At 49.3% G+C, this 24,047-nt stretch overlaps 1 protein-coding gene across 4 annotated transcripts in view; it reads right to left on the bottom strand.

Moving 5' to 3' along the window:
- Window positions 1-4,912: 4,912 nt before the first annotated feature.
- The window catches only part of LOC144941439 (natural resistance-associated macrophage protein 2-like), a 33,187-nt gene continuing 14,052 nt past the window's right edge, over window positions 4,913-24,047 (bottom strand). For all 4 annotated transcript variants that reach the window (XM_078867910.1, XM_078867908.1, XM_078867911.1 and 1 more), the window contains 14 exons: window positions 23,601-23,723; window positions 22,376-22,495; window positions 21,537-21,643; window positions 21,076-21,146; window positions 20,152-20,219; window positions 19,385-19,540; window positions 18,945-19,103; window positions 18,386-18,472; window positions 16,906-17,025; window positions 16,309-16,458; window positions 15,676-15,749; window positions 15,043-15,196; window positions 14,396-14,449; window positions 4,913-7,750 (listed from right to left, as the gene is read on the bottom strand). In XM_078867910.1, the coding sequence (XP_078724036.1) occupies window positions 7,592-7,750; window positions 14,396-14,449; window positions 15,043-15,196; window positions 15,676-15,749; window positions 16,309-16,458; window positions 16,906-17,025; window positions 18,386-18,472; window positions 18,945-19,103; window positions 19,385-19,540; window positions 20,152-20,219; window positions 21,076-21,146; window positions 21,537-21,643; window positions 22,376-22,495; window positions 23,601-23,723 (1,602 nt within the window). In that variant the 3' untranslated portion in view covers window positions 4,913-7,591. The remainder of the gene's footprint in view (window positions 7,751-14,395; window positions 14,450-15,042; window positions 15,197-15,675; window positions 15,750-16,308; window positions 16,459-16,905; window positions 17,026-18,385; window positions 18,473-18,944; window positions 19,104-19,384; window positions 19,541-20,151; window positions 20,220-21,075; window positions 21,147-21,536; window positions 21,644-22,375; window positions 22,496-23,600; window positions 23,724-24,047) is intronic.

The following is a 24,047-nucleotide window of genomic DNA, read 5'->3' on the forward strand; positions in this document are numbered from 1 at the left end:
TGGTAAAAGTTGTTTGTGCACGTTTTATTTACAAAAGCGATGAACGGGAGGGAGGGGATGGTGCAGTAGCACGTGCACTGGGCTGTGTACCTGGCGAACAAAGTTCGATTCCCAGCCACAGCTTGCGTTTATTTGTGAGATGCCTAAGCTGGTCCTGGGCCCTTCCCTTCACCAACCTGTCCTGATCAGCATGGTGAAGCGTGAAACAATCCATATAACCAACAGTAGGTGAGGCCTTCATCCTGCAGTGGATTGATAAAGGGCTGTACATAGTTTTAAAATTATGTTTTTTGTTGAAAGCTTGGTGCCAATTTATAAGAGCCTGGAGCATCATTCAGACATTGGAGAAATGCAGAATTCGATTCTGTTGGTGCATATAAAGTTGTGTAACCAATTGCACCCCCCTATCAATCTACTGTTAAGCCGTGTCAAAGGGTTCTGTGGCCATACGTCACTGGTGAAATCGAGTTTTGTTATGTACATAGGGTATGTTTGTATAGACACAAGGCAGCGTTATTAAATAGAAATGGTATTGTAACATTTACCTTCAAATACAAACCTATCTATTACACTGCACAATCTGGTTACCAAACGGTATTTATTCGGAAAAATTAAAGGTGTTTATCTTAATAATATACACATGAAAAATCACTTTACACTTTGTTTGTCCTGTATTGAATGTTGGACATTGCTGCAGCAAATAAAACCTCCACTATACAATCCACACGCAGTCTCTCTGCCTTGTGCCCCGAGAACTCGGGTCCCACAGTGGCACAATGAGCTCGTCTCCCTCGACAAATTTAATTCGGGTGTCTGGGGGTTCTTAATTCAATATACGGCCCGATGCCAATCCACTGTTGGCTGAAGTCATCTCCATGCCGGGGCAGTCATGGGGGCTGTTTTGAACCATACTTGAGTGCAGATTTGCGAAGATGGGGAAGCCTGGGCCAGTACAGATCACTTCCCACGGATATTAGCTGTGACTGGGAGCCGAACTGAAGTTGCTGGGTTTGTGCTGTCCAAACCGCTTCACCACCACTCCCCCCTGGGCTCTTAGCGGGTCCGAAAGGTCAACCTCATCTTCACGAAGTTAAGAGTATACATTTTAAAATAACAGGCTTACTCCCAACAGTCTTGGAACATCCATTTATTAAAGGAGACAACACTTTGGCCATAATGCACGTGTAGATGGAACGGGACCTTCACTGCCAGGCTGTGGTATGTGCTGACCACCACACATTTAAACGTAACATTTTTCTTACGGACAGGAATTAGCATGAAGGCTGCCCTCTTGTGTGCACGCAGCGACGTTAAACGCGTTCAACTCTGACCGAGAAAGACGCACGCATCTCAATTGTCATCAGCACCGTGCACCAGCAAACAGTGGCGATTCCAGGATTGAATAATAAGTGGGGGGTGAGACGACCTTATAGGAGTGGGGGGGGGGGCACCCAAATCCACACTCAGTGTAAAACGCCACCAGTGGGATGAGTGTGAGCAGCCGTTGTAAGTCACGTCTCGACCAAAACTGCTGTGGGATCTTCAAAAGGAAATAGATGATGGCGAGGTCTTGTAGCATGAATGACATCCACGATGACCTCTAACGACCCCAAGGAGCTGCCTCATTTGGGGGGGGGGGCAGAAAAGTACAGGGGGCATTTCTCTTAATTATGGGAGAATGAGCACCCCACGTAAACGCATCATAGAATTGCCACTGCCGGCCAAACTAAAAGAAACGTCAAGTCGTCGATCGAGATGTCTTTGGCATCCATTTGAACACCTGACCCGGTGGCTTCACGCACCACCAGTTTGGCAGTTTATGAAAAAACATGCGATCATTCGACTAAACGTACCCACGTTTACAGGCACTTGTGCGTGTATATCACAAAACCGTGACGTATGTGACATATACGCAAAGTCAAAACCACCGACCTTGTGTTGAAAGTGATTTTATGCAGATCATTTCTCCACTAAGCGTCAAATAATGCGCATAGAGCACGCATTTATTATTTCATTATTAAATACATTTTGATTTCTACTGGTATAAATAGAATTATAAATTAATACATTAACAGGATACCAATCGGATGTTCGGCAAGGGACATTTGTTGTACAAGCCTTATCCGGACGAGGGGTGGGGGTAAAAACATTTTTATTTCACCAGGAAAGGCCCACTGAGCTATCTAGCTTTTTTTGGAAGCGACCTGGCCACATATGATAGGTCAAGACAGTGACTTGTGGAAATTTACAGCAGCCATATACTCTAAACGCATGTTTCTAAACGTGGAGGGAAAAACCGGAGGACCCGGAGACAAATCCACGTGACCATGGGGAGAGACATGCAAACTCCAAATATGCAAGTGTCAGGGTCGGGATGGACCCCATTAACCTCCTGTAAAAGCAGGCGAGGCAGATAATATCTCGCCACCGCGGCGCCCCTATTAAGGACACCACCGCAGGTCAGGCCTCCCTGTTGCTTTCTCAGAACTTGTAATTAAATCGATATAAAATTGTAACGATTCACCACTGACAATCATGAATGTCACGACGAATTGTCAGATCCTCCTCCAGCACAACAGCAGACCACAGACGATCCCGAGAACTTCCGAGGCCATTCGAGAGTCCGGTGTCCGGTGCACTGCTCCATCCACCAGATAGCCCAGATTTGGCACCACATTCTCATCTGTCCAGCTCTTTGAAGGATGGCCTACATAGGTCGACATTTCGAAAAATGGCACTGCTATACTGGATGCTGTTTGCTGTTGATTACATATAACCGAATACTCATTTGAATGCCGTCGATTCTGGTTCTGGTTCCAAGTTCGCCAAAGTGCACAGAGGTTGGTGACCATGATGAAAACAGCCAAGTGTTTCATGACGTTCCCATGATTATGGAACATTTTGTATCAGTTTAATGTAACTGAGAAAATATAGATTTGAAGCTTTCATGACGGCAGGAATCCATACTATTGGGTTCTTTCGGTAAAGTCACGTAGGTAGAAAAATAATAGATCACGACGGCTACTTCAGCAGTTTGTTTCTTGCTGTGGTTGTCCCACCTGATGACGATTGCTTGTGTTGCGATCGAAACGTCGTGATCTATTATTTTTCTACCTACGTGACTTTACCGAAAGAACCAAAGTGTAGAGAAAATATAGGTTGTGTTGTTTTTTGGGCCTCCATATATTATAAACCTAAGACTTAAAAAAACATGCGTTGTAACTGGCATTGGCCAAACATCCCTCTGCCGAAAAATTACGCAAATTCATACTGGGAGTACACCTCCCAGTTAGGTACAGTGCGAAAAAAGTGCAACATATATACGTAGCATCATCGCCCCCTACTGTGATAAACTTTAGTACGACCCTCCTGAAAAAGTGTCTTGAGACTGACTCAGTGAGGCTTTCCTGGCTAAACGAGCATACATCTCATCGTCGCTGTGCAAGACAGGGCACCCTCCCGAGGGACAGGCGGAAGCTTCTCAATTTTGACCCCCTGACCCCGTCTCAAAGCAAACGCCGACAGGGCAGCAGTCGCAGCTACAAGGTGCATGCGGCACGCGGTCCCCTTTTAAGGCGATTCTGAGCACGTTACACCAGTGTGACGTCAGAAACCTGGAGAGACATCATCATGCTGCAAAAGTAATCAAATGTAACATTGTGTAGACACTTGATTCGAAGCTTTCGTGACTGCAGGAATTACTCTTTGGTTCTTTCGGTAAAGTCACGTAGAAATAAAATAAATAATAGAATACGATGTTTCAATTGCAACACAAGCAACCGACATCAGGTATGAATGCAAGCTCGGAGAGAGACACATGTACAGAGAGACAAGCACAGACACGGAGACAGACACACAGAGACACAGAGAGATAAACACAGAGAGTGTTTCTCTCTGTGTCTCTCCTCTGTCTCTGGCTCGGAGAGAGACACATATACAGAGAGACAAGCACAGACACGGAGACAGACACACAGAGACACACAGAGAGACAAACACAGAGAGTGTCTCTCTGTCTGTCTCTCCTCTGTCTCTGGCTCGGAGAGAGACACATATACAGAGAGACAAGCACAGACACGGAGACAGACACACAGAGACACACAGAGAGACAAACAGAGAGTGTCTCTCTGTGTCTCTCCTCTGTCTCTGGCTCGGAGAGAGAGACATATACAGAGAGACAAGCACAGACACGGAGACAGACACACAAACACACAGAGAGACAAACACAGAGTGTCTCTCTCTGTCTCTCTCCGTGTCTGTGTTTGTCTCTCTCCGAGCTTGAATTCACACCTGATGACGGCTGCTTGTGTTACAATCGAAACGTCGTATTCTACGATTTATTTTATTTTATTTCGACGTCTTTACCGAAAGAACCAAAGAGTAATTGTGTAGATATTGTATCCGTGAACATAAAAAAACAGTAATACTTGATGTTTATTTGTTAATCAATATATTAACGGGGGGGGGAAACATGTTCGTATATCAATTCAAAACCGTTAACTCGACAAACTTCAGAGATGCTCAGCTACCAAAGTGTAAAGTGCGATCTCATACTGTAAGTCAATCTTTCTGCCATAAAATCTGGTGAACACCACCAACGGTGGGTAGCGAGGGCCAACAGGGCTTAGTCAGCCCCCCCTTAAACCATACTTATTTCCCAGCTTGCAAACACAGCCCACACAGTAAAACCTCTGGAAGCCAGACAAAGCGAAAGAGCACAAGGTCCACAACCACAAGCCGAGCCACGCAGTCCGCCGACACAATTGGTGAACCCCAGACCCTTGGGATTGCCGGTCTACCACGTGCTCTGCCAGTGGGAACCTTGTACCCTCATATTTTTGGATATTCATTTTTTTATATTCATAGCATTTAAAAAAATGTATTTCATTAAATATTTATATACATATTTTAGACCCCACCCCCCTCCCGCCACACTTACAATGATGTTCACACGCCACCGAATTCCAGGTCCGAAAATGTATCCCATTGACAATTTGGCAAGGAATCAATGCGCCCAAGCTGTTTCTGCCGTCACCGATGTTACGCGTCGTGGAACCGCATAACCCAACCACGACGCCCTACGACAACGCAAGTCTGAACGTCCGTTCTGAAGGAAGCCGACAGCAACTGGGCCCGGAAATTTTCGCCCAGATGTGGTCATCTTGGTGCAAAGTTTGATGAAAATCACACCCCCCTTTGCCAAAGGAGGATCTTGCTGGAAACCACTTGGCACAAAACTCACATCACATTAAAATTTAAATAAAATAAAATGATGCTCTCTTCCTGCAGACAATGCACAGCTGGCTCAAAGAGACGCATGCTAAAACACATCTCTGGATCAATGCACATCTCTGCCTAAACTTCCAAAACCTCATGGACAATGCACAGCTTCCAAACACAGCGACGCTGGTAAACTGGTAACACACACCAAGCAGCACGTACACATGTCCAATACTCACACGAAAGGATGTTTACTTATGTAGGAGAACTCTTATCAATTAGTGCTGGCACTCGTGTTGATCATAATAATAATCTGCCTATCAAAGACAAAGATCCCCGTATAGCCTTAACAGACTTCATAAGTGCTTGTTATCAAGCACCTATGAAGGCCGGCACGCCACACGAGGGGGTGGGTGGCCAGCACCACGCCCGGCCGCCTTTGTCTCCCTAGTGGCGATATTTACACACTGCACCAGGTACTCATTTGTTGCTGACTCAACCTAGGGGAGTCCCAGGACCAGTTCAGATAATCGTCACTCGTGGTGGCCATGAGCGGGAATCAAACTCGGGTCGCTGGGTTCGGAGCGCAGCACGATAACCTCTACACTACCGCTCCCCTCTACATCTACCTATCACGTGCGCATACATACACACACACACCCATGTTGCCCACCAGGTCCTGCCCACGGTTTCAGGTGCGACCAAAACACGCTCTCCGATCCGCGGATCACGGCACTTCGCGTCTCGGTGCAGCCACATAGCACAAGCGGCACTGCCGCACTCGCACCCAAACAACAATGGTACTGCCCCCCCCCCCCCTCCTCGAAAAGACAAAGATCCCCGGTACAGCCTTAGCAGACTGTTGGGGCAAGTGCTGATAGCGAGCACCTGTGAAAGAGGGCACGGCGCACAACCCACCAACCTTATTAACCCTCCGAAGTTTACGTAGCTATTACTTAATGTTTTTCGTATACGATAAATGCGTGGGAGCAAAGGAGGGGGACACGCCTCACAGGACGTCCGCATCGGAGGCTTGTGCGAAGGAGCTCGATGGATCGATGGATAGCGTGACCATGCGGGACAGCGACGGTTTGTGGAAGACATCACCCAGCAGTGGATAGATGATTTCCAAAAAGGATTATGGCGATATGCATTGTTGACGTCGGTACGCTCAGTCTGGGCAGCACAGTGATCAGAGCGTTCGACTCACGAACAGAAAAGTCGCAAGGTAAAAGCTGGGTCAGGAGTCAACTGGGCTCATCATCCTTCCCGGCGTTTATAAAAATGAGTCCTTCTTAAAGGAGGGAACTCACTGAGAACACCCTTGACAGAGGGACCCCAACGGACAGGCAAAGACAAATAGCAACTAATGGACATTGGGGAAAAAAGGAAGCGGCGGTCAACCCTGGGCCACATAACACAGACGGAGAAGCACATGTGGAATGCTCACGCTCGGGGCTTAACTTCTCACGGAATATTTTCTGGGTCGCTGACCTGGTAAGACTCGGTCGAAATTGAGCCCCGATTACCGTTCCTGGCTGCAAAGCATCATGGAGCCGGGACTGCAGCTCACCCTCCAGGTCGAGTGCGCACACCAGCAAACACCCTCGATTGTGGTTCAAGAACCTTAAAAAAGTTTTAGTAACGATTTAAAAAACACGCGCCCACACGCGAGCGCGTGCCACGTGAAGCGAGGTGGGCGCTCGACAGTTCTAGACGGTCGACAGCTCGGCCACCTCGATGCGTCCCACGACGGCGCTGCGTTTCCCGCACCAATCCCGGTCGTCGATTAGGGCTGGGGTGGAGCACACACGGCCCCATTGGCTAAAACCAGCCCGCGACTTCAATGCATACGGCTTGCGGCCACATGAAACCTGCCGCTTAAAAACGGCCCGAAAACGATATTAATATCCATCACTGCGATCATTCTTGGCCACACTAGTTGAGCACTCGATCGAGGGTTACATTTTCAACCTGCCAAACAGCGCGTCACTCATTTTTGCGCGATCGAGTCACCTGCTGTCTTTCAAGTAGTGCAAGTCACACAGTCAATGCAATAGTCCCATAACTAATTGCGTGGCCCTCCAAAAGGTATTTCAATGTACTCTTCGGCTCTCAGGAAGGAAAAGGTTCCCCACCCCTTTGCTTAGCACCAGGTAATAACGGCCTCCACCAGCAACAAGCGAGCACTCGGACCACGCCACGGCCATGGCGGTGACATGTGCACGAGCCGTCGCCGCCACGCCGGCAAAGCAGCAGGAGGATGAGAGCGGCGGTGGTGGCAGCGGTGGCGGTGCCAGTCCCAACGGCTTTCTTCTAGGTCGCCGTCCTGCAGCGCCGTTGGAATCGCCCTCCCGAGGTGTTGGTGTTCCGACTAATGCTCCGGGTGGTCAACAAGAGAGCACCGGTCCTCCTCCAGGCTATCATCCCGTAGGAGCCGGCTGTCGTCCGGTCGCCGCTCGTCCTGGGTAGGCCACTCGTCCGCGCTGCGATCGTCCATCAGCAGAGCCTCCATAGTGCTGTGGCGCCGCAGCTGTGGACAACGCACATGGAGATCGTCAGCACAGATTCTCAAGCGCATGGGTAATTAGTCTTAGTGAGCGACTACCCGCCCCGCATTATGGTGTTTGTTTTGCATGGGTAGAAGTGTATATATATGCGTAAAATTGTATTTTATTTGGCCTGTTGAGGGCCAGGGGCCTCTGACACTGAAAACAATGTTGGGAGATGATTATCTCCAATGGATTGCCCTGAGCCAGTGGAGGAAATTCCACATTCCTATATCATTAATCTTTGTAAATATCTTACTATATTTACGAAAACATACACACAGTAGCACACACAAAACATTAAGTACATAACTTGCTCAAGTAAAACGTAGCGGCGAATCATGCTGCAAAGGTCCAATAAATGTTTTGATAATGCGATTCCAACAGCCTTTTTGAGTATATTTTGGGGTGCAACGATCCGGCGATCAATACCGATTCCTAAATTTGCGACACGTGCAAATCGATGTTTTCGGACCGGTCCACGTTGCAAGCAATGGGTTCACCTGACCCTCCAGTCACGACATTCGGCCACAATCAACACACCATAAAATATTTTTTTTTAAGATCGTCGATTCAAAATCGTGACTCTGAATCGAAACATTCATTGAGATTGCATTGAAAAATGAATATACAAGCCATGTATCTCTGCTAAGGTTAAATCAACATTTTCTCAAAACATTTGGACGTCCCCTGGCATAGCATTAAGTGATCTAAGGATTAGATTCATGCGTTGTTGGTGAACGTTCAAATTCATCCAATTCATTGCAGAACTGCAAACAATGTCTCCATAATCACGAACAGTAGGGAGAATTGCCAAGGAAATGTCGATCCACCTTGGCCATTAGTTCAAGATGTGACTCGAGCTCAATGTGCCAATGGTGAGATTCATGAAATGTATCAAGTCGCTCACTATTTATCAAGTGTCGACCAATCATTGTGTTTGCTTATCAGAAGCGACGGTTTAAATGTTCGTAATGCATGCTTGACGGTAAGAGTGACACTTGAGATATGTATTCTAGATTTGAAGCTTTCGTGACTGCAAGGATTCATGCTCTTAGGTTTTTTCGGTAAAGTCACGTAGGTAAAAAAGAAAATTTAAATTAATAAAAGTAAAATAAAATACCTTGGCTCCTCCCCCCTCAAAGTATATATACAAGGTCGGGTCTCTTGGAATTTCTCTTTACTTGATACAGCAAGCGTGCTGTGACGGTTACACCTGAAGACGGAAGCTTGTGTTGCCTCCGAAACGTCGTGATTTTTTATGTAACTTTTATTAATTTTAATTTTATTTTTTACCTACGTGACTTTACCGAAAAAACCTAAGAGTACTTTAGATATGTACCATTACCAAAGGCACACAATGATCTGGATTTTTGAAACCGTCTTAAGTGGCCTCCACGGGGCACAAATTGGATAAATAATGACCCATCAACGACTAGAGCGTCTCAAGCAGCCATCTCAAGGGTTCACTTGAAACGGTCCAAAGAACTCGTTGCATTCCTCGTTAAACAATGTAAGTGCCTTATAACGGGGCGGTGGGGTTGACGGGGGTGGGGTGGGCAAGGAAGAATTCGGGCATCACTCGCGACTTATGTTAGCCATGGATGGGAATTCAACTCATAAGCAAGGATCAATGATAAATGTCGTGGCGTTTTTTAAATTCATGATTGCACGGGACTGCCAATGCAATCCTTTAATTTTGTCGATAATAGCAGGCGGCACGCTATCATGTATGGCACTGCAGGGGGGGGGGGATTTAGATTTTGAGCGTGGACCCACGTGATCTGGCTCCGTGGTGAGATCACTGAACCTCTGACCTGTCAAGCCTCACAAATGTTTACATCAACAAGGCAAAGAAAGGGCCAAGATGCTGAGCGATAATAATCTCGCTTCGACAGCCTACTCACAGAAAACACAAAAGCACGACGTGGCCGCACGTTTCGATTTCAGGTGCATCAATTTGCAAAAATTCAGGTGTACTAGCGGATTGCTGGGGTGACAAAGCAAGTGCTGGTGATCAAACGATCTCTCTCGCATGCACGTAGACACGTGACCGTGCTCTCTGGTGATCTCCAGTCCTTGGGACCCTCCATCGCCCAGATTTCCTCATTGTTGGCCGGCCTCCGCCATTTACAGTAAAAATTGGTTGATGTGACAATTAAGCACCTGATGCAAACACTGCTCGTCTGCTCGTTGATATGGTATACACCCGGTTTCAGCCGTGTATGTCTGAGTCGGCGATTCGGAATGTTTCCGCATCCGGCACATTACATCCATGATACCTCTCTCAATGGATGCGGCTGTTCTCGTGCCGCGAATTACCCCCAAATATTCAATAAGAGTATATATGAACAACAGAAGGCCGTGGAGGGGTCCTTCAGAACGAAGTCAGCAACCACTGCTGCTGATGTATTAGAAGCAGAGGACTAAATTAATGATCGGAGGAATAATACCGCTACTCAGCCAGTGAAAAAAAAGAGAAAAATGCGTGATCCGTAGCGACGCTGCAGAAGCGGTGAACGTGGCAGCGCACAGAGATGATGCCACGACAAAAGGGGCACAGAGTGAGGCCTTACCGCGGGAAGTCCTCTCCACACCTGCCAGGGCAATTATCAAGACAGAGGACTGGAAGAGGTTAGTGGAAACAATGAGGTTAAACCTGTTCGCTCAGAGATCTTACAGCCGGATTGGCCACATGCCGTAGAGCAAGTGCACCGATCCTGAGCCGGTCAAGCGATGCCAACATCGCTTCACCATGGACACCTTCACTCGAATTCCACAGGACGCGGTCTCAAGTGCTGGAGGTAACAAAGCCCTTCTCGGAAATGCACTGTCACCCAAGCTGTGGTTTCTGATTTGAACCTAATGGTGGGGCCCCGGGGTCCCATAAGCCCCCGGCTCTCGCATAAACTGCGTTGCGACGTCATTTTATGGCTGTTGAAGGTGAACGAAACGGCAATCTATTCCTCTCGACGAGCTCTACACGATGCGCTAATCAAAGTTTTGTTTATGACTACGGTAATTTTGGCAACAACGGGTGCTTGGTGAAGAACGAGAGGATTGATTTCTGGTGGGTCGCGGCGTTTGTGTGCGCGGTGGGACAGAGTCGCCAAAAATAAACTAATTAATTACGATCTTGACTTACATTTATTCGGGACCCCGGGGTCCCGCCATAAGGTTCATTTGTTATTATTATTATTATGATCCCAGAGTGCGACATACTGCAATAATTTGGTACTAAAATCGTTCACAGGTTTTTTTTCATATTAAACTTTTTTACTTTCAAAGCTTGGAAGCTTGAAGGTTTGGGGAACAGGCTGGTTTGGAGGTGTTACCGTGGCACAAGGACGGCATAAACATTCACCACGACCCATCAAGAGCCTCGCCAACAACCAGTACGTTTGCCATGGCAGGTAAGCAGCGGCATGCTGGGAGAAAATATCCCAAGCAGGCAAAGTTTATGCTGCCTATGCCGAGAGGTAGAACGTATTTGCAAACATCATTTGGTTGCGGCCGATGACTCATCAAACGCATTCTCCACAGCAAGCTCAATCTGTGCACATTCACAACAACCCTGTAGCCATGAACGAGTGTAAGAGCCACCAGTGCAAGTCACGAGTGGAGGTGCATGCACTCAGATGTCAACTCAATATCCAGTAGTGACATCTGAAAAATAAATATATTCTGATACTAAGACACACATACAATCAGGTGGTGCAGCACTGCCCTGCGACTACATCGAGCCAAGTTTTATTCCCATCCAAGGCAGTATCATCAAGTGATTCCCGAATGGGTTCCACATTTCTACGTCCATTCCCCTTTGCAAACTGGCATTCAAGATCGATACAACAACGTGGGTCAAAGCGTTAATGCCACAAATCCACATTGACCAGCATAAAATATGGTCAAATGATCCCCACTAATGTCACGACTTGGTGAGGCCTTCATCCAGAACTGTATTGACAGAGAATCTTTAAATATACAATCCAGTATTGACGATGAAATAATAAATTCATCCAGAAAACTTTCACCGAGTCACCAGACCCCTTTTAAGGAGTGTCCAACACCGAGTGTCCATGGAAAACACACGCATGAGGGTAAAATGCACAAAGTTTCTTAACAATCGGTCAGGAACCAATGTGCTGGACTGCCATCTCATCTATGGGCAATGTTGCAGAGCAGCAGGTATGGGAAATTCACACATCCGTGTGATCCACCAACGCTTGCCTCCAAATCACCACACCAAAGACGTAATTCCATTCAGTTGTTGCGTTTTACCGTCTATCATTGAGAAACAAAACCATAAAAAATCTTAAAGACAAACTGTTTTTTTTTTTCGGGGATCCCATTTTTATTTCAGATAAAAAAAATGCTCTCCCTGAAACAATTGTTAGTGTAGCACTCAACTCCCCACTGCTAGTAGAGAGTGACTGCATGTGCGAAACAGTATTTGGTTCTAAAAATCAGGCGTAGTGCAAGAACAAAAGACAGCGCAACTCCTTGCTACGAAGCATCTATAGAGACAAGATCCTTGTAAAGTGAGACATCAGTGTAAACACTGCACAGACCAAGGCAGAGACACTTCAGGATAAACCGTTAATGTGCCTCTTTTTGAGGCCGGATCGCTGATACTGCATTGTTAAAAGCAAGGGGTCGTTGATTTGCAAAAAGGACGGTGACAGTAATAATGACAATAACAATTCAGCAATGCTACAGATAGTGAAACAAAGCTTCGCAACGGCAACGAGCCTCCACAAAAGGCCCCCACGCGCATAATAATAACACTCTACAACAACACAGGCAGTGCCGTGCACTGTATTGTCAATACACTGATTGCACTGAACACGGCACAAAAAACACTGATTGCACGGAGCACAGTAGGCAACGCACTGGTTGCCGCTAGGCACACGGTCCGGCAACACGCAGCACCAGCAGCCACTGTCACCGTCGCTCACGCACTCAACCAAGTACCAGGGCGACAGCAGCAGCAGCAGCAGCAACAACACTCATGTAGAAAGCGCAGTGGGAATGGAACCACCGAAACGAATACGCAAAGAAAAAAAAAAATCATCAGCATAGCCACCCTTTAACAATCGTTACAATTTAAGAATAAACTAAAAAAATTGCAGTGTTCGTGCCACTGTGAAAGGCTGCAAGCAATTGAGTTAACACGCCACCGTACCTCGCTAAGGATCTGTCCCCACTGTTTAACTATTGTTTGTTTTTGCCAAATTGGCAGCGGAAGGAATGCACGGGCGGTGACCTCACTGCACCAACACCTCCATGGGTGCGTGCGGCTGAGTGGCCTGAGAGAGACCGCGTTAAACGTTACGTCGGGCGAAGGAATAGCCAACGAGCGAGTTGCCGAACCAATTCTGAAAATGATGAGATGCTCATCAGACAGAAGACTTGAGTGAAGGCTAGAAACAAGAGTTGCAGCTTGCATAAAGGGTGATTTCTAGATGGAAAAAGGAGCGATTATGACCATAGGATCAGTCCTCCCATAATGTGTTGCATGTCAGCTAACATCACCAGACCACCAAACGCATCAACATTATTCTGGCCAGGTTATTGCGAGTGGTTAGCCGGTGGAAAGACAGCCCTGCAATGTTGTGAATGAACACGTCAATGTATCCCACTGCTCAAATGAGCAACGTGGTGGGTCGTGCTCATCTACACTGGCGGCCCCCCTATGCATGTGGTTGAAATTCCACATTTGTATGATGGGGGCCCGTTTATCCATCTGACTACAATTATATTACCACATAGTGGGTACTGATTTTATGGACCCTGAGCGGAGTTGATAGGATAACATGATGGGCTAAGTTTTTAGCATCCTTTTTTAAAATGTACAAATTTTATATAAGGATGCCACCCAATAAAACAGTTCTTATCTTATGGCTACACACCTAGGCTATGTGACCTGGGCTGTCCCACACATGTGCAAAGCTTGAGTAACAAGGAGAAAAACAGACTTTGAAGTTGAACTCAAACATTGGGAGTAACATTGCAATAATGTCTTTGAAGTGGGAAATTAAGTACCTGACCCAAAATGTTAAGTGTTTTTTTTTCCTCATCAACAAAGAGTAAATCCTATGTTGCACAGCCAGAGACAGATGGCCTGTTAATTTAGCTACACGATGAGAGCAGATCGGGTTTTTCTTGGAATGAACCTTCCTTCAATCAACCTCGAAACACTCACTAAGCAGTTACATCCGTATTGTGGACGTGAAGGGATTTTACACTCACGCCAAGCATCTGGGCAGCGTTTAAAAACGCTAAATTTTTTCCTCAGCAAAACCCGCACCATTGCAACAGGACCACACCGATTGCCGGTTTTTTTAATAACAGTCCATCCTGGCAGAGTCCATACGAACTCTCCGCTGGCGAGACCGGTGCGCGCATGCCGTGTGGTGGGTCGGCGGGCAAGAGAGGGGTTGTGCCAGGCGGGTGGCAGGTGGGAGAAGAGAAGAAACGGGTTGCTGGGGAGTGGACAGGTGGGGGGGTGGGGGGGTGGGGGTGTCGACACGAGGCCGTCACAATTTGCATTCGGGAGCGAGAGGCCCGTCTCCCGAACGATCGTCCGCCACGAGCACGCCCTGGCGCGAGAAATCCCCGTGTCGGCTTACCGCGGCACAACCACCGCATGGCTGCACGCCGAGCACCAGCAGGCACTGCCACACCTGCACCCACGCACGGACGGGCAGGTGGGGAGGACAGGTGGGGGGATGCGGGCCGTGGAACAGACGGGAATGGGAAACAAGATAAACACAACGCGCACGCATACACACACACACACGCGCGCAAACGCACATACACACGTGTCAGCGGAGACGGTAAACTGTCACTCATTTCCGGGACGATGCAGGAAGAGTGGGAAATGCTGAGTTTACTTCAGGGCAGTTCCACAAATTGTTTAGTCGAAGTCAACATTTAAATACAATTCTAATAACATACAAGAGATCTGTCTGAGAGGCATTACTCACAGGTACAGGTATATCCCCCCCACAGCTGTGTTAGGGCTTCCACTAGACGGGAGTTATGAGGGTATTTGCTCTACTCTCTTCCATTCTTAAATCACCTATAGTTTTAGAAAACATGGCTTATTTATGGAACACGAAACTGGACGCACCAACATCCCGGCGCGGAAGATTAAGTCTGTTTGCCAAAATACGTCCAACACCACACGGTGAATTACGAGCACTTCTCCCGGATAGCGGGCGGGTGAGCAGGTAGGATAGCGGGCGTTCAAGCGGGCGGGCGTTCCTGCACGCACCAGGTAGGCGATGAAGGCGAGGTAAAGGGCGGCGATGATGGAGGCGACGACGTAGAGTGCCACGTGGCCCAGGGCGCTGACGTACACCACCACGAAGTAGAGGTTGATGGAGCACACGAGGAGCACCACGATGCCGCCGCCCACCTTCCAGAACCTGTGCGACAACGCGCGTGCGGCACCGCGGTGATCGGTGGCAGCGGGTTCGTGGGGAAGGCAGCCGATACAGCCGTGAAGGCCGGCGACACACGAAGGCGATTTTACGATTTGAAGACAGCTGCCACTGGCAACGAGGCATTAAACTATTAGCCCTCTATCGCGATTCGACGAACTATCACGATTTCATGCAATGATGGTTAATTTTCTATTGTTAACATGGCGTTGATTATAACACACCTCTCGTGACTGTAAGGGTTGCATCAACAGTCTTCATTTGCACCTTATCTATATATAAACTGCTACAAATCTTTCCCACCCACCCTTCTAGAAAGAGTACTGTTCATAATAAATAGACCGCAAAAAAATCACCAAATCCCACAAAGAATGTTTTTTATCTCCCTCTATCGCGATTTCCAAAAAAGGCAGGAAGGCAAAGAGGATGACACGCTGGGGACTGGTGATGCAGAGGCCACTCACATATTGTTGGTGAACTCCTCCATGAGGTTCTTGGAGCTGGTGAAGGTCAGGATGGGGATGAGGGCGAAAGGCAGCTGCGGGGGAAGAGAGAACGCATTCACAACATGAAGACGTCGATAGCCGGTGACAGCACGCACTGGCAGCCCCGGCGAGAATTCATGGCGACAGAGTGAGCGGAAGAGAAGAGCCTTTTGAAATGTTCACCCAGGAAAGACTCGCTTAAGCATTCACCCTCCTTCCGTCTTCTTATCAGGGAGGTCCTCCTTTAAATAGTTCTTGAATTCCATATCCGAGCAGCGTTTTTGTTGCTTATAGAGTTGGGAGTGTCGAAAGAAACCCACACTTGTCGTATAAAATCTTAGTAAACACAAGCCGAGGAAGCTGAACATCGATGCGGTTGCAAGGCTTTTCGTGGACAGCGAGTAAAACACAGTGGAATGGAGGTAAGCCAGAGTGAGGGATGCGAGAGAGGCAGGGGGTAAAGCAGGTGGAGAGCGAGATATGAGAGAGAGGGAGAGAGGCAGGCAGTGGAGATAAGTAGTGGGGAGGTGGAAAAAGATGACTGGGAAAGAGAGGCAGGGAAAGACACAGAGGCAGAAGACGCAGGCTCGAAGAGGAGGGAGGAGGTGGCACCTGCAGGCTCTGCAGCACGTTGAGGAAGTCGTTCATGCCCGTCAGGTGTTGCACGTCTTGGAAGATGGCGACGAGCAGCGTGGGGAAAATGGCGATGGATCGCGTCACCAGCGTGCGCCGGAACCGCGACCACTGGAGGTCGAGGAACCCCTATAGGAGGCACCATGTGCACACGGTCACTGTTGGGGCAGCCGCTGTTCGCGAGCACCTATTAAACCCAGTACGACGCATGAGGGGGTGGTGTGGCGAACACCACGCCCGACAAATCTCCCCAATACTCGTGTTTCGACATTTGCACCACGTACTCACTTAGGGCCGAGTCAATCTAATGCGTGCCAAGAACCCGTTTAGCTGTCACTCGCCACCGACGTGAGATACGCCACGTGTGATGTGACGCACTGGTGCAGTGGGGCACATTGCGGCGTGACGCGGCGCTCTGCGGTGGGATGCAGTGACCCCAAACCCCCGTAACAAACTGCCCAGAGCAGACGCTGCGCCCCGTGGTGGTGCAGCGCAACAGCGGCACAGTGCGGCGATGCAGCGTGACGTGGTGAGATGCAGCGGTGCCGAACGGTGCGATACGTCCCCCCGCCGCACCTCCATGACGAACTGCCCGGAGTAGGTGCCAGTCATGGTGGAGCTCTGACCGGCCGCCAGGATTCCCACAGCCCAGATGTAGAGCGCCGCGGGGCCGAAGTAACAGCCCAGCACGATGCCCTGCTCGGCCGGGGAGGGGCGGCACCGGCACGGGAGGAGTGAGCGCACGAGCAGAGGCTCGCGAGACACCAAAACGTAACAGGGACTACAGAACGAGGACCTTAAGTTGTCCGTTTCCCATTTGTTCTGTCTGTCAGAGCACCGACTTTACGAGGCTTCGTCATGCAGAGGTGAGTTCAGGCTCCTTCTGCCCGGAAAGAACCAGGGACCTATGGTATTGCTTATGAGCTTTGTAAGAGTTATGACCTTTGACCTAGCTCAGGGATTGGCAAATTGTGGCTCCAGAGCTGCATGCAGCTGCTTCAGGACTGCTTAGTGACGTTATTTTTAAGGACCACCATCTCGTATTCACGCGCTCTTTAAATATTGAGTTTTTGATTCGAATTCGAACAAAAATGGGTCATCTGGTTATTTTGGCTGCCGACCTTTGACCTAGCTCCAAACACCAAGAGCTAAAAACATTTACCATGGAAACCTTCAGGTAGTGTTAAGAAACTCTGTTCCTGATCTTGTAACTATCTAAGATGAGTTGCGAATAGTTTTGGAGAATGAAGAAAAATGAAAAGAAACATTTGGGGGAAACAAAAATTAGGTTTCGTGAGGGGGGGGGGTGGAATTTAACCATGAAAGTTTAGAAATATTCTTGTGGTTTTCATCTCATTAGCTGGTAAGATGGTGAACTAACACCGTTTACTCTGTAACCACAACCAAAACTGGTGTGCAGTTGACTCACTTTTCAAAACTGCAAGTGTGCATTTGGTAAAAAAAAAAAATCTTTCTAAATGGAAACCTGCTTTTAACAGCAACTTCCAGAGTTGATGAAAATGAGCAGAACAGCTGCTTACGAGTAGCGTGACAGTGAACAGGCGAAAATTTTAAAACAAATAGAAATGCCAATCGGAGGTGCAATTATTGCAGGTGTAACATTACCTCCACTCGCACGCACGTCAATAAATTACCGATCCAAACGTGAATCAATTCCTCTGTTTAACATCCAGGTGAACGTGGTGCCCTCGAGTGGTCAGAAGTGTCACACCCATGCAAAATTGAATTACACAACACGTATGTATCTAGAACTTGTTTCGCACCGTACGTAGCCAACCGTGCTAATCGGTGGTGCGGGGAAAGGACAACAAACTAACAAGACATCGATTCCCTTAAACAACAACGCCTACGGCTTCGCCACGGTGCCGTCACCCTATAGGGCTGAATGATGACATTATCGCGCGTAAAGCTAAAATGCGCGTGCAGCGCTAGTTGTGTCAAAAGCACCGCACGGCAACGGCTGGCGGGTGGGGAATTCACGCCGTCGATGGATCCAGGTGGCCGGGATGCGGCAGCACGGCGGGTGGAGCCTCACCCCCTTGTAGATGTCCACTTGCAGCGTGTTCGAGTCGTTGCTGAACATGTCCGCGTGGGGGCTGTGGTGATCCAAGCACACCGTGCGCTGAATGAAGGGCGGGAGAGACAATCGCTCAATCGACAACGGCTTTGAGACCGATTACACATGGACTCTCGTGACGGACGAGACGGCTTGAGCGGAGCCGCCAACCGCATGGGGGGGGGGGGGGGGAGGGCAGCATGGAAGTTACACCTCTAGCCCTCAGAATGATCAGACACAAGGGTAAAAATTAAAGTTAAAGGTGCAGCCCTGCAATTGCTCATTCATGTTACTGCTGGCAAAAGGGGTCTCCACTAGAGGGGCTTTAGTGGAGAGCCCCTCTCGATGGTATTTCGTCGAATTTTCACACTGACTACATGTGGAATGCAACTCACCACCGCCACCCCCTCTACATACCAACCACCACCCACCCAGCAACATCGCCACCACCCAGCCAAGCAGCAGCACCACCACCACCAGCCTACACAACTTTCTCCCAACGACCACCACCACCACCACCCGTCCCAGCTGTGCTCACCACGTCGTTGTTGGTTTTCCCGAAGAAGGCCTCGGCAAACACGGACACCACGAACACGTTGATGAGGAAGGACACGAAGAGGGCGACGGTGGCCTCGATGAAGTAGTACATGTTGGCGTCACGCACCTCCTGACGCTTGGAACGATCGATGGCTCGCGACTGCACACCCAGGGGATTGCGTACGGGCACATGGAACATAAGAGGATGTGAATGGAGATACGGGAATACACAGAGGCACATGGGGACGCAAAGGGAGACAGAAACGCATGGGGATATACCGAGATACAAGCGGAGCCACTGGTTGAAACAGGGAAACATGCAGGCAGATGGACAGACAGGTACACACGGGTACATAATGACACAGAGATATATATTTGAAGGCAGAGGGATACACAAGGCATGGGGCACACACGCGTGCTGCCAGTGGGGGGCGCTCGCACCTTGACGAGGGCCGAGTGCAGGTAGATGTTATGCGGCATGATGACAGCACCCACGATGCCCACTGCCTGCTCGAGCTGTGGGGTGCCACAGCCCTCGCAGTACGGGAAGAACATCCCCTTGAGCAGCTCGCGCTGGTCCGGGGCCACCATCACGTACTGGGGGGGAAGGGGCGAGGTGGGCCAGCACAACAAGTTATTTACATTGTTACGTGGTTAAACAGACCCTTGGCTGCGTGCATCGCGTACGTAAGAACCGATTTGACTGGAATCGTTCGAAACGAGTTTCCATATCACGAACGGCATGCACCACGTCGTCATCGTAACCAACGATCTATCTACTCAATCTTGATTTGAAGCTTTCGTGACTGCAGGAATCCATACTCTTTGGTTCTTTCGGTAAAGTCACGTAGGTAGAAAATAAAAGCGACCTATCTACTGCTGCACAATGGCCTATTGCACCACTGATTAGCACGGTTGGCTGCGTACGTTGCGAAAGAAGTTCTACATACATACTGGAGCTGTCACTATCTTTCACGGTGTCGCGACACAACTATCCACGTGTCCCCTGCACACGAGCCGAATGTCCACCGCTGGCTCCGCGTGACCAATGAGAGCTGGGCGCCGCCCTCGCGCTCACTTGCGGAGGGGAGACATTTCGATTGGCAGTGCTCCCGGACAAGCAGAGCGCAGAGCCCAGTGCAGTACCGCGCAGTGGTTCACGCACCGGCCCACGAGCCGCACCGGCCCACGGACGGAGAGGCACCCACCTGATACCCAAACGTTATGGCCATGGTGGTGATGAGCACAGCGAAAAACGCTTCCAGCTTCCGCAGTCCTGGGGAGGAGAGGATGAGCGCGCGGTGAAGCAATGACAAAAAGGTGCAACTTGGTGAGCGGGCAGGGCAGGGCAGTCAGGCGGGCGGAAGGGCAGGCAAGTGTGTGGGTGTAACTGAGGTTTGTAGAAATAAAGGTGGAACCCTGAAATTGCTTTGTTCACGCCACTGCTGCCAGAAGAGCCTCCACTCGAGGGAGCTCTAGGAAAATGCTCTTTTGAAGGTATTTTTTGGCCGATTTTTACACATTGGCCAGAGTACCCACACTTAACCCCCACCGCACGCGAAATGCCCATCGACTAAAGGTGGTGGGGCCTTTTCTACTGCTGTGTGAACCAGGCCGGGAGGGATTTAAATGCTTGCACCATCGTTTTGACTGCCGCACTGGGAGTTGATACGGACGCCCTCTGGATTGCTGGTCCAGTGTGCTAACTATTACGCCATGGCAGCATCCGGTGAGGTTGGTAATAGCCTATCCTTCAAATAACTTGAGTGGATATACGAATCCTCAAACAGAACGCGGTGTTGTTTTGGGGGGCCCCAAAAATACAAATTCTAAAACCACACTCCCATAGCTCAACAATTGAACAGCGGGCAAAGCAATGCTGCCTTGTCAAAAGCTGCGTTTCTACCCTGCGCAGAAAACGTCACGTGCCAGGAAAGAACAGTTTCATATTGCACTCTACATTTAACCGCTGTAGCATCGGTTCGTCTGTTCCAATGGTGGCTCTCGATTCTCGGTGGTTTCAGCTTGCACATTGCCTTCGTATGGTTAAGAAAAGAGACAAAGCGGGGCACCCTGCACCCCTGCATGGGCCCGGTATTTTGAGAACTCGCTGCAGCGGTGGAGCGACTCACCGTATTTGTCAAGGAACAGGAATACGAAGGTGTCGGCGATGGTGATGAGCACCCCGCCGTACAGGGGAACCCTGCAGGTGGCGACACACACACACACACGAATGTCCATAGATACACAACACAAAGATCCTCCGTGTAGCCTAAAGACTTTTGGGGCAAGTATGGTTAGCGAACACCTATGAAGGACGTCGTTACGGAAAATGAGAGGGTGGGAGGCCAGCACCATGCCCGGCCACCTAGATACACACACACATATATACAAGAAAAAAGACAGTGAACCACGGCCAGAGCCTGCACTTGAACAGGGCCAGAGAAGCCGGCTGGCCAGAGGAAGGAATGAGAGTGAGAGCCCTTCCGCCTGAGCGATGGCTGAGCGGAGACTGCTACAGAGACCGAGGCGCCATCCCCAAACTGAGCAATAAGCAGCGCGGTGCTAGGCGAGCCGTGCTGGCACCACTCACGCGCCATTGGAGAGGAGGTTGATGGCGATGGCCGAGCCGATGACCTCCTGCATGTCCGAGCCAATGATGGCCAGTTCCACCATGAGCCAGAGGACGATGCGAGGGATCTACACACGAACGCAGGATGACGTAACACAATTACAATATGTATTTACAATAAAGAGAACCTCCAGCCGTTCTTAATCTATAAGTGCATGAAGGCCCTCCTCATGCCATGTCGGTCATGGGAATTTGTATTTTATTATCATACTTCAACACCTTGGTTAGTACAGATTGATGGAGGGGAGAGGGACCCAGGACCGGTTCAAATATCACTCGCTACCAATGTAACCCATGGATGGAAATTGAACTCGGGCTGCCGGGTTCCGTAGCACAGAGCGCTAACCCACTGGTGCCACCATTCCACCATGAATTTACATCGTCTCCAAATATGGCCAAAGATTACAATTCGAGGGTGAAGCGGTGGCGAGCATGCTGTGCGATGAGCCAGGCGACCAAATATCTATTCCCGGTGTGTACAGGTGAGTATGGGTGTGCAGGCCCGTGTGGAGTGTGCGACTGTTGGGTGTGAGGGTGAGTGTTGGGTGTGTGGGTGAGTGTTGGGGTGAGTGCTGGGTGAGTGTTGGGGTGAGTGTTGGGTGAGTGTTGGGGTGAGTGTTGGGGTGAGTGTTGGTGGTGTGGGTTAACTTGGGTGTGTGGGTGAGTGCGGGTGAGTTGGGTGAATGTTTGGTTTGTGGTTGAGTGAGGGTGAATGTTGTGTATGTGTGAGTGCGGGCGAGTGTTGGGTGTGCGGGTGAGTGCGGGTCAGTGCGGGTGAGTGCAGGTGAGTGCGGCAGTACCTTGGGGTAGTTGCGGTTGCACACCTCAGCGAGGTGCATACCCGTAACGACCCCCAGCCGCGCGGCGAGGCGCTGCAGAAGCAAGCCCAGTATGGTAGACGTCAGCAGCACCCACAGCAGCTGGACAAAGACAAAGAACCCCCATGTAGCCATTAACAGGTTGTTCGGGCTCGTGCTGTAAGCGAACGCCTGTGTGTGTACGGGCGTGTATGTGCCTGCGTGTGTACAGGCGTGCGTCCGCCTTTGTGCACGAGTGTGTGCATCGGCGCATGTCTCAATCAGTTAACCCATAACACCTTGGCATGTCTCCCATGACCTCCTGTCAGCGAGCCGTCGACATTTCACGTGGCCTCAAAGTGCACCTCGCCTGGCACAAGCGCTGTGGTGATGTAACCGCCACTTAGAGGCACCGCGGTGGCAAGATGTTAACTACTTCGCCTGGTATGCAGGAGTTTGTGAGTTCGATCCCAACCCTGACGCCTGCTGTATATTTGGAGTTTGCATCTTCTCCCCGTGGTCGCGTGGATTTTTCTCCAGGTCCTCCGGTTCTCCCCTCAATTTTAAAAACGTGTGTTTTAGAGTATTTGGCTGCTGTAAATTGCCACGTGATAAGCCACTTTGTTGAGAAATCGTTTGTTGCCAGGTCACTTCTGAATAAACTCCTTTAAAAAAGTTGTTTTTAAACAACGGTTTTATTTTAAAGTGCACTAAAAAGTAAATAACTCGATTGGACAACGGGAAGTGGACGACATCTTGATTGCAAGAGGCACGCGACACCTGCTTTTGTGTGAGCCGATTCCACAGTTTAGGGACCGCGGCATTGTTCACCTACACAAAAATATCTAATTAATATGCCGTCCATGAAAATGTTTTAATTGCTTGAAAGGAGGCAATTAATTGATGAATTGGTGCCGATTTTAATACAAGCATGCACTGTCACCGGATCCGTGCACATGTGCAAAATTTGGAATTGATTAGACAACAGGGAGTAGACGAACTTTTGATTACAAGATTTGGCCACGACAAACACAAGTCAAGTTAAATAAAACCGTTGAAAAAGAGCTACGTAGCTCAGTGGGCCTTACCTTGTAAAATACAAAGTAAACTTGGTGCCGAATGAAGGCCGTAGGTGTTGTCTATAAGCATGTGTGTAGGAGCGTGTGCCTAAATGGATGTTTGTACATAGCGTGGCAACGGCGCCCATGTCGCACGACGTGTGTGGCACCTTGAACCCGGCCTTGGCTCCCGACTGCAGGTCCGATTCGATGTTGCCCGGGTCCAGGTAAGCAATGCTCATGAGAAACCCTGGACCCGTAAAGGCCCACAGCTTCCGGAAGCTGAACGTGCCCTGAGCGAGCCACAGCCACGTACACACACATACACGTGTAAAACAAAGGCAAAGATCCCCCGTATAGCCTGAACAGATTGTTAGGACAAGTGGTGTTAGCAAGGCCGGCAAGGCACACGAGGGGGTGGGTGGCCAACACCACGCCAGGCCGCCTTTGGCTCGCCAGTGGTGATGTTTGCACACCGCATCAGATACTTATTTGAGGCTGAATCAACCTAGGGGAGGCCCAGGACCAGTTCAGATATTCGTTACCGATGTTGGCCGTGAGCGCCAATCGAACGCGGATTGCCAGGTTCGTAGCGCAAACACTAACCTCTAAACTAC

Source organism: Lampetra fluviatilis, chromosome 2 (genome assembly GCF_964198595.1).
Source record: "Lampetra fluviatilis chromosome 2, kcLamFluv1.1, whole genome shotgun sequence".
Taxonomy (NCBI): domain Eukaryota; kingdom Metazoa; phylum Chordata; class Hyperoartia; order Petromyzontiformes; family Petromyzontidae; genus Lampetra; species Lampetra fluviatilis.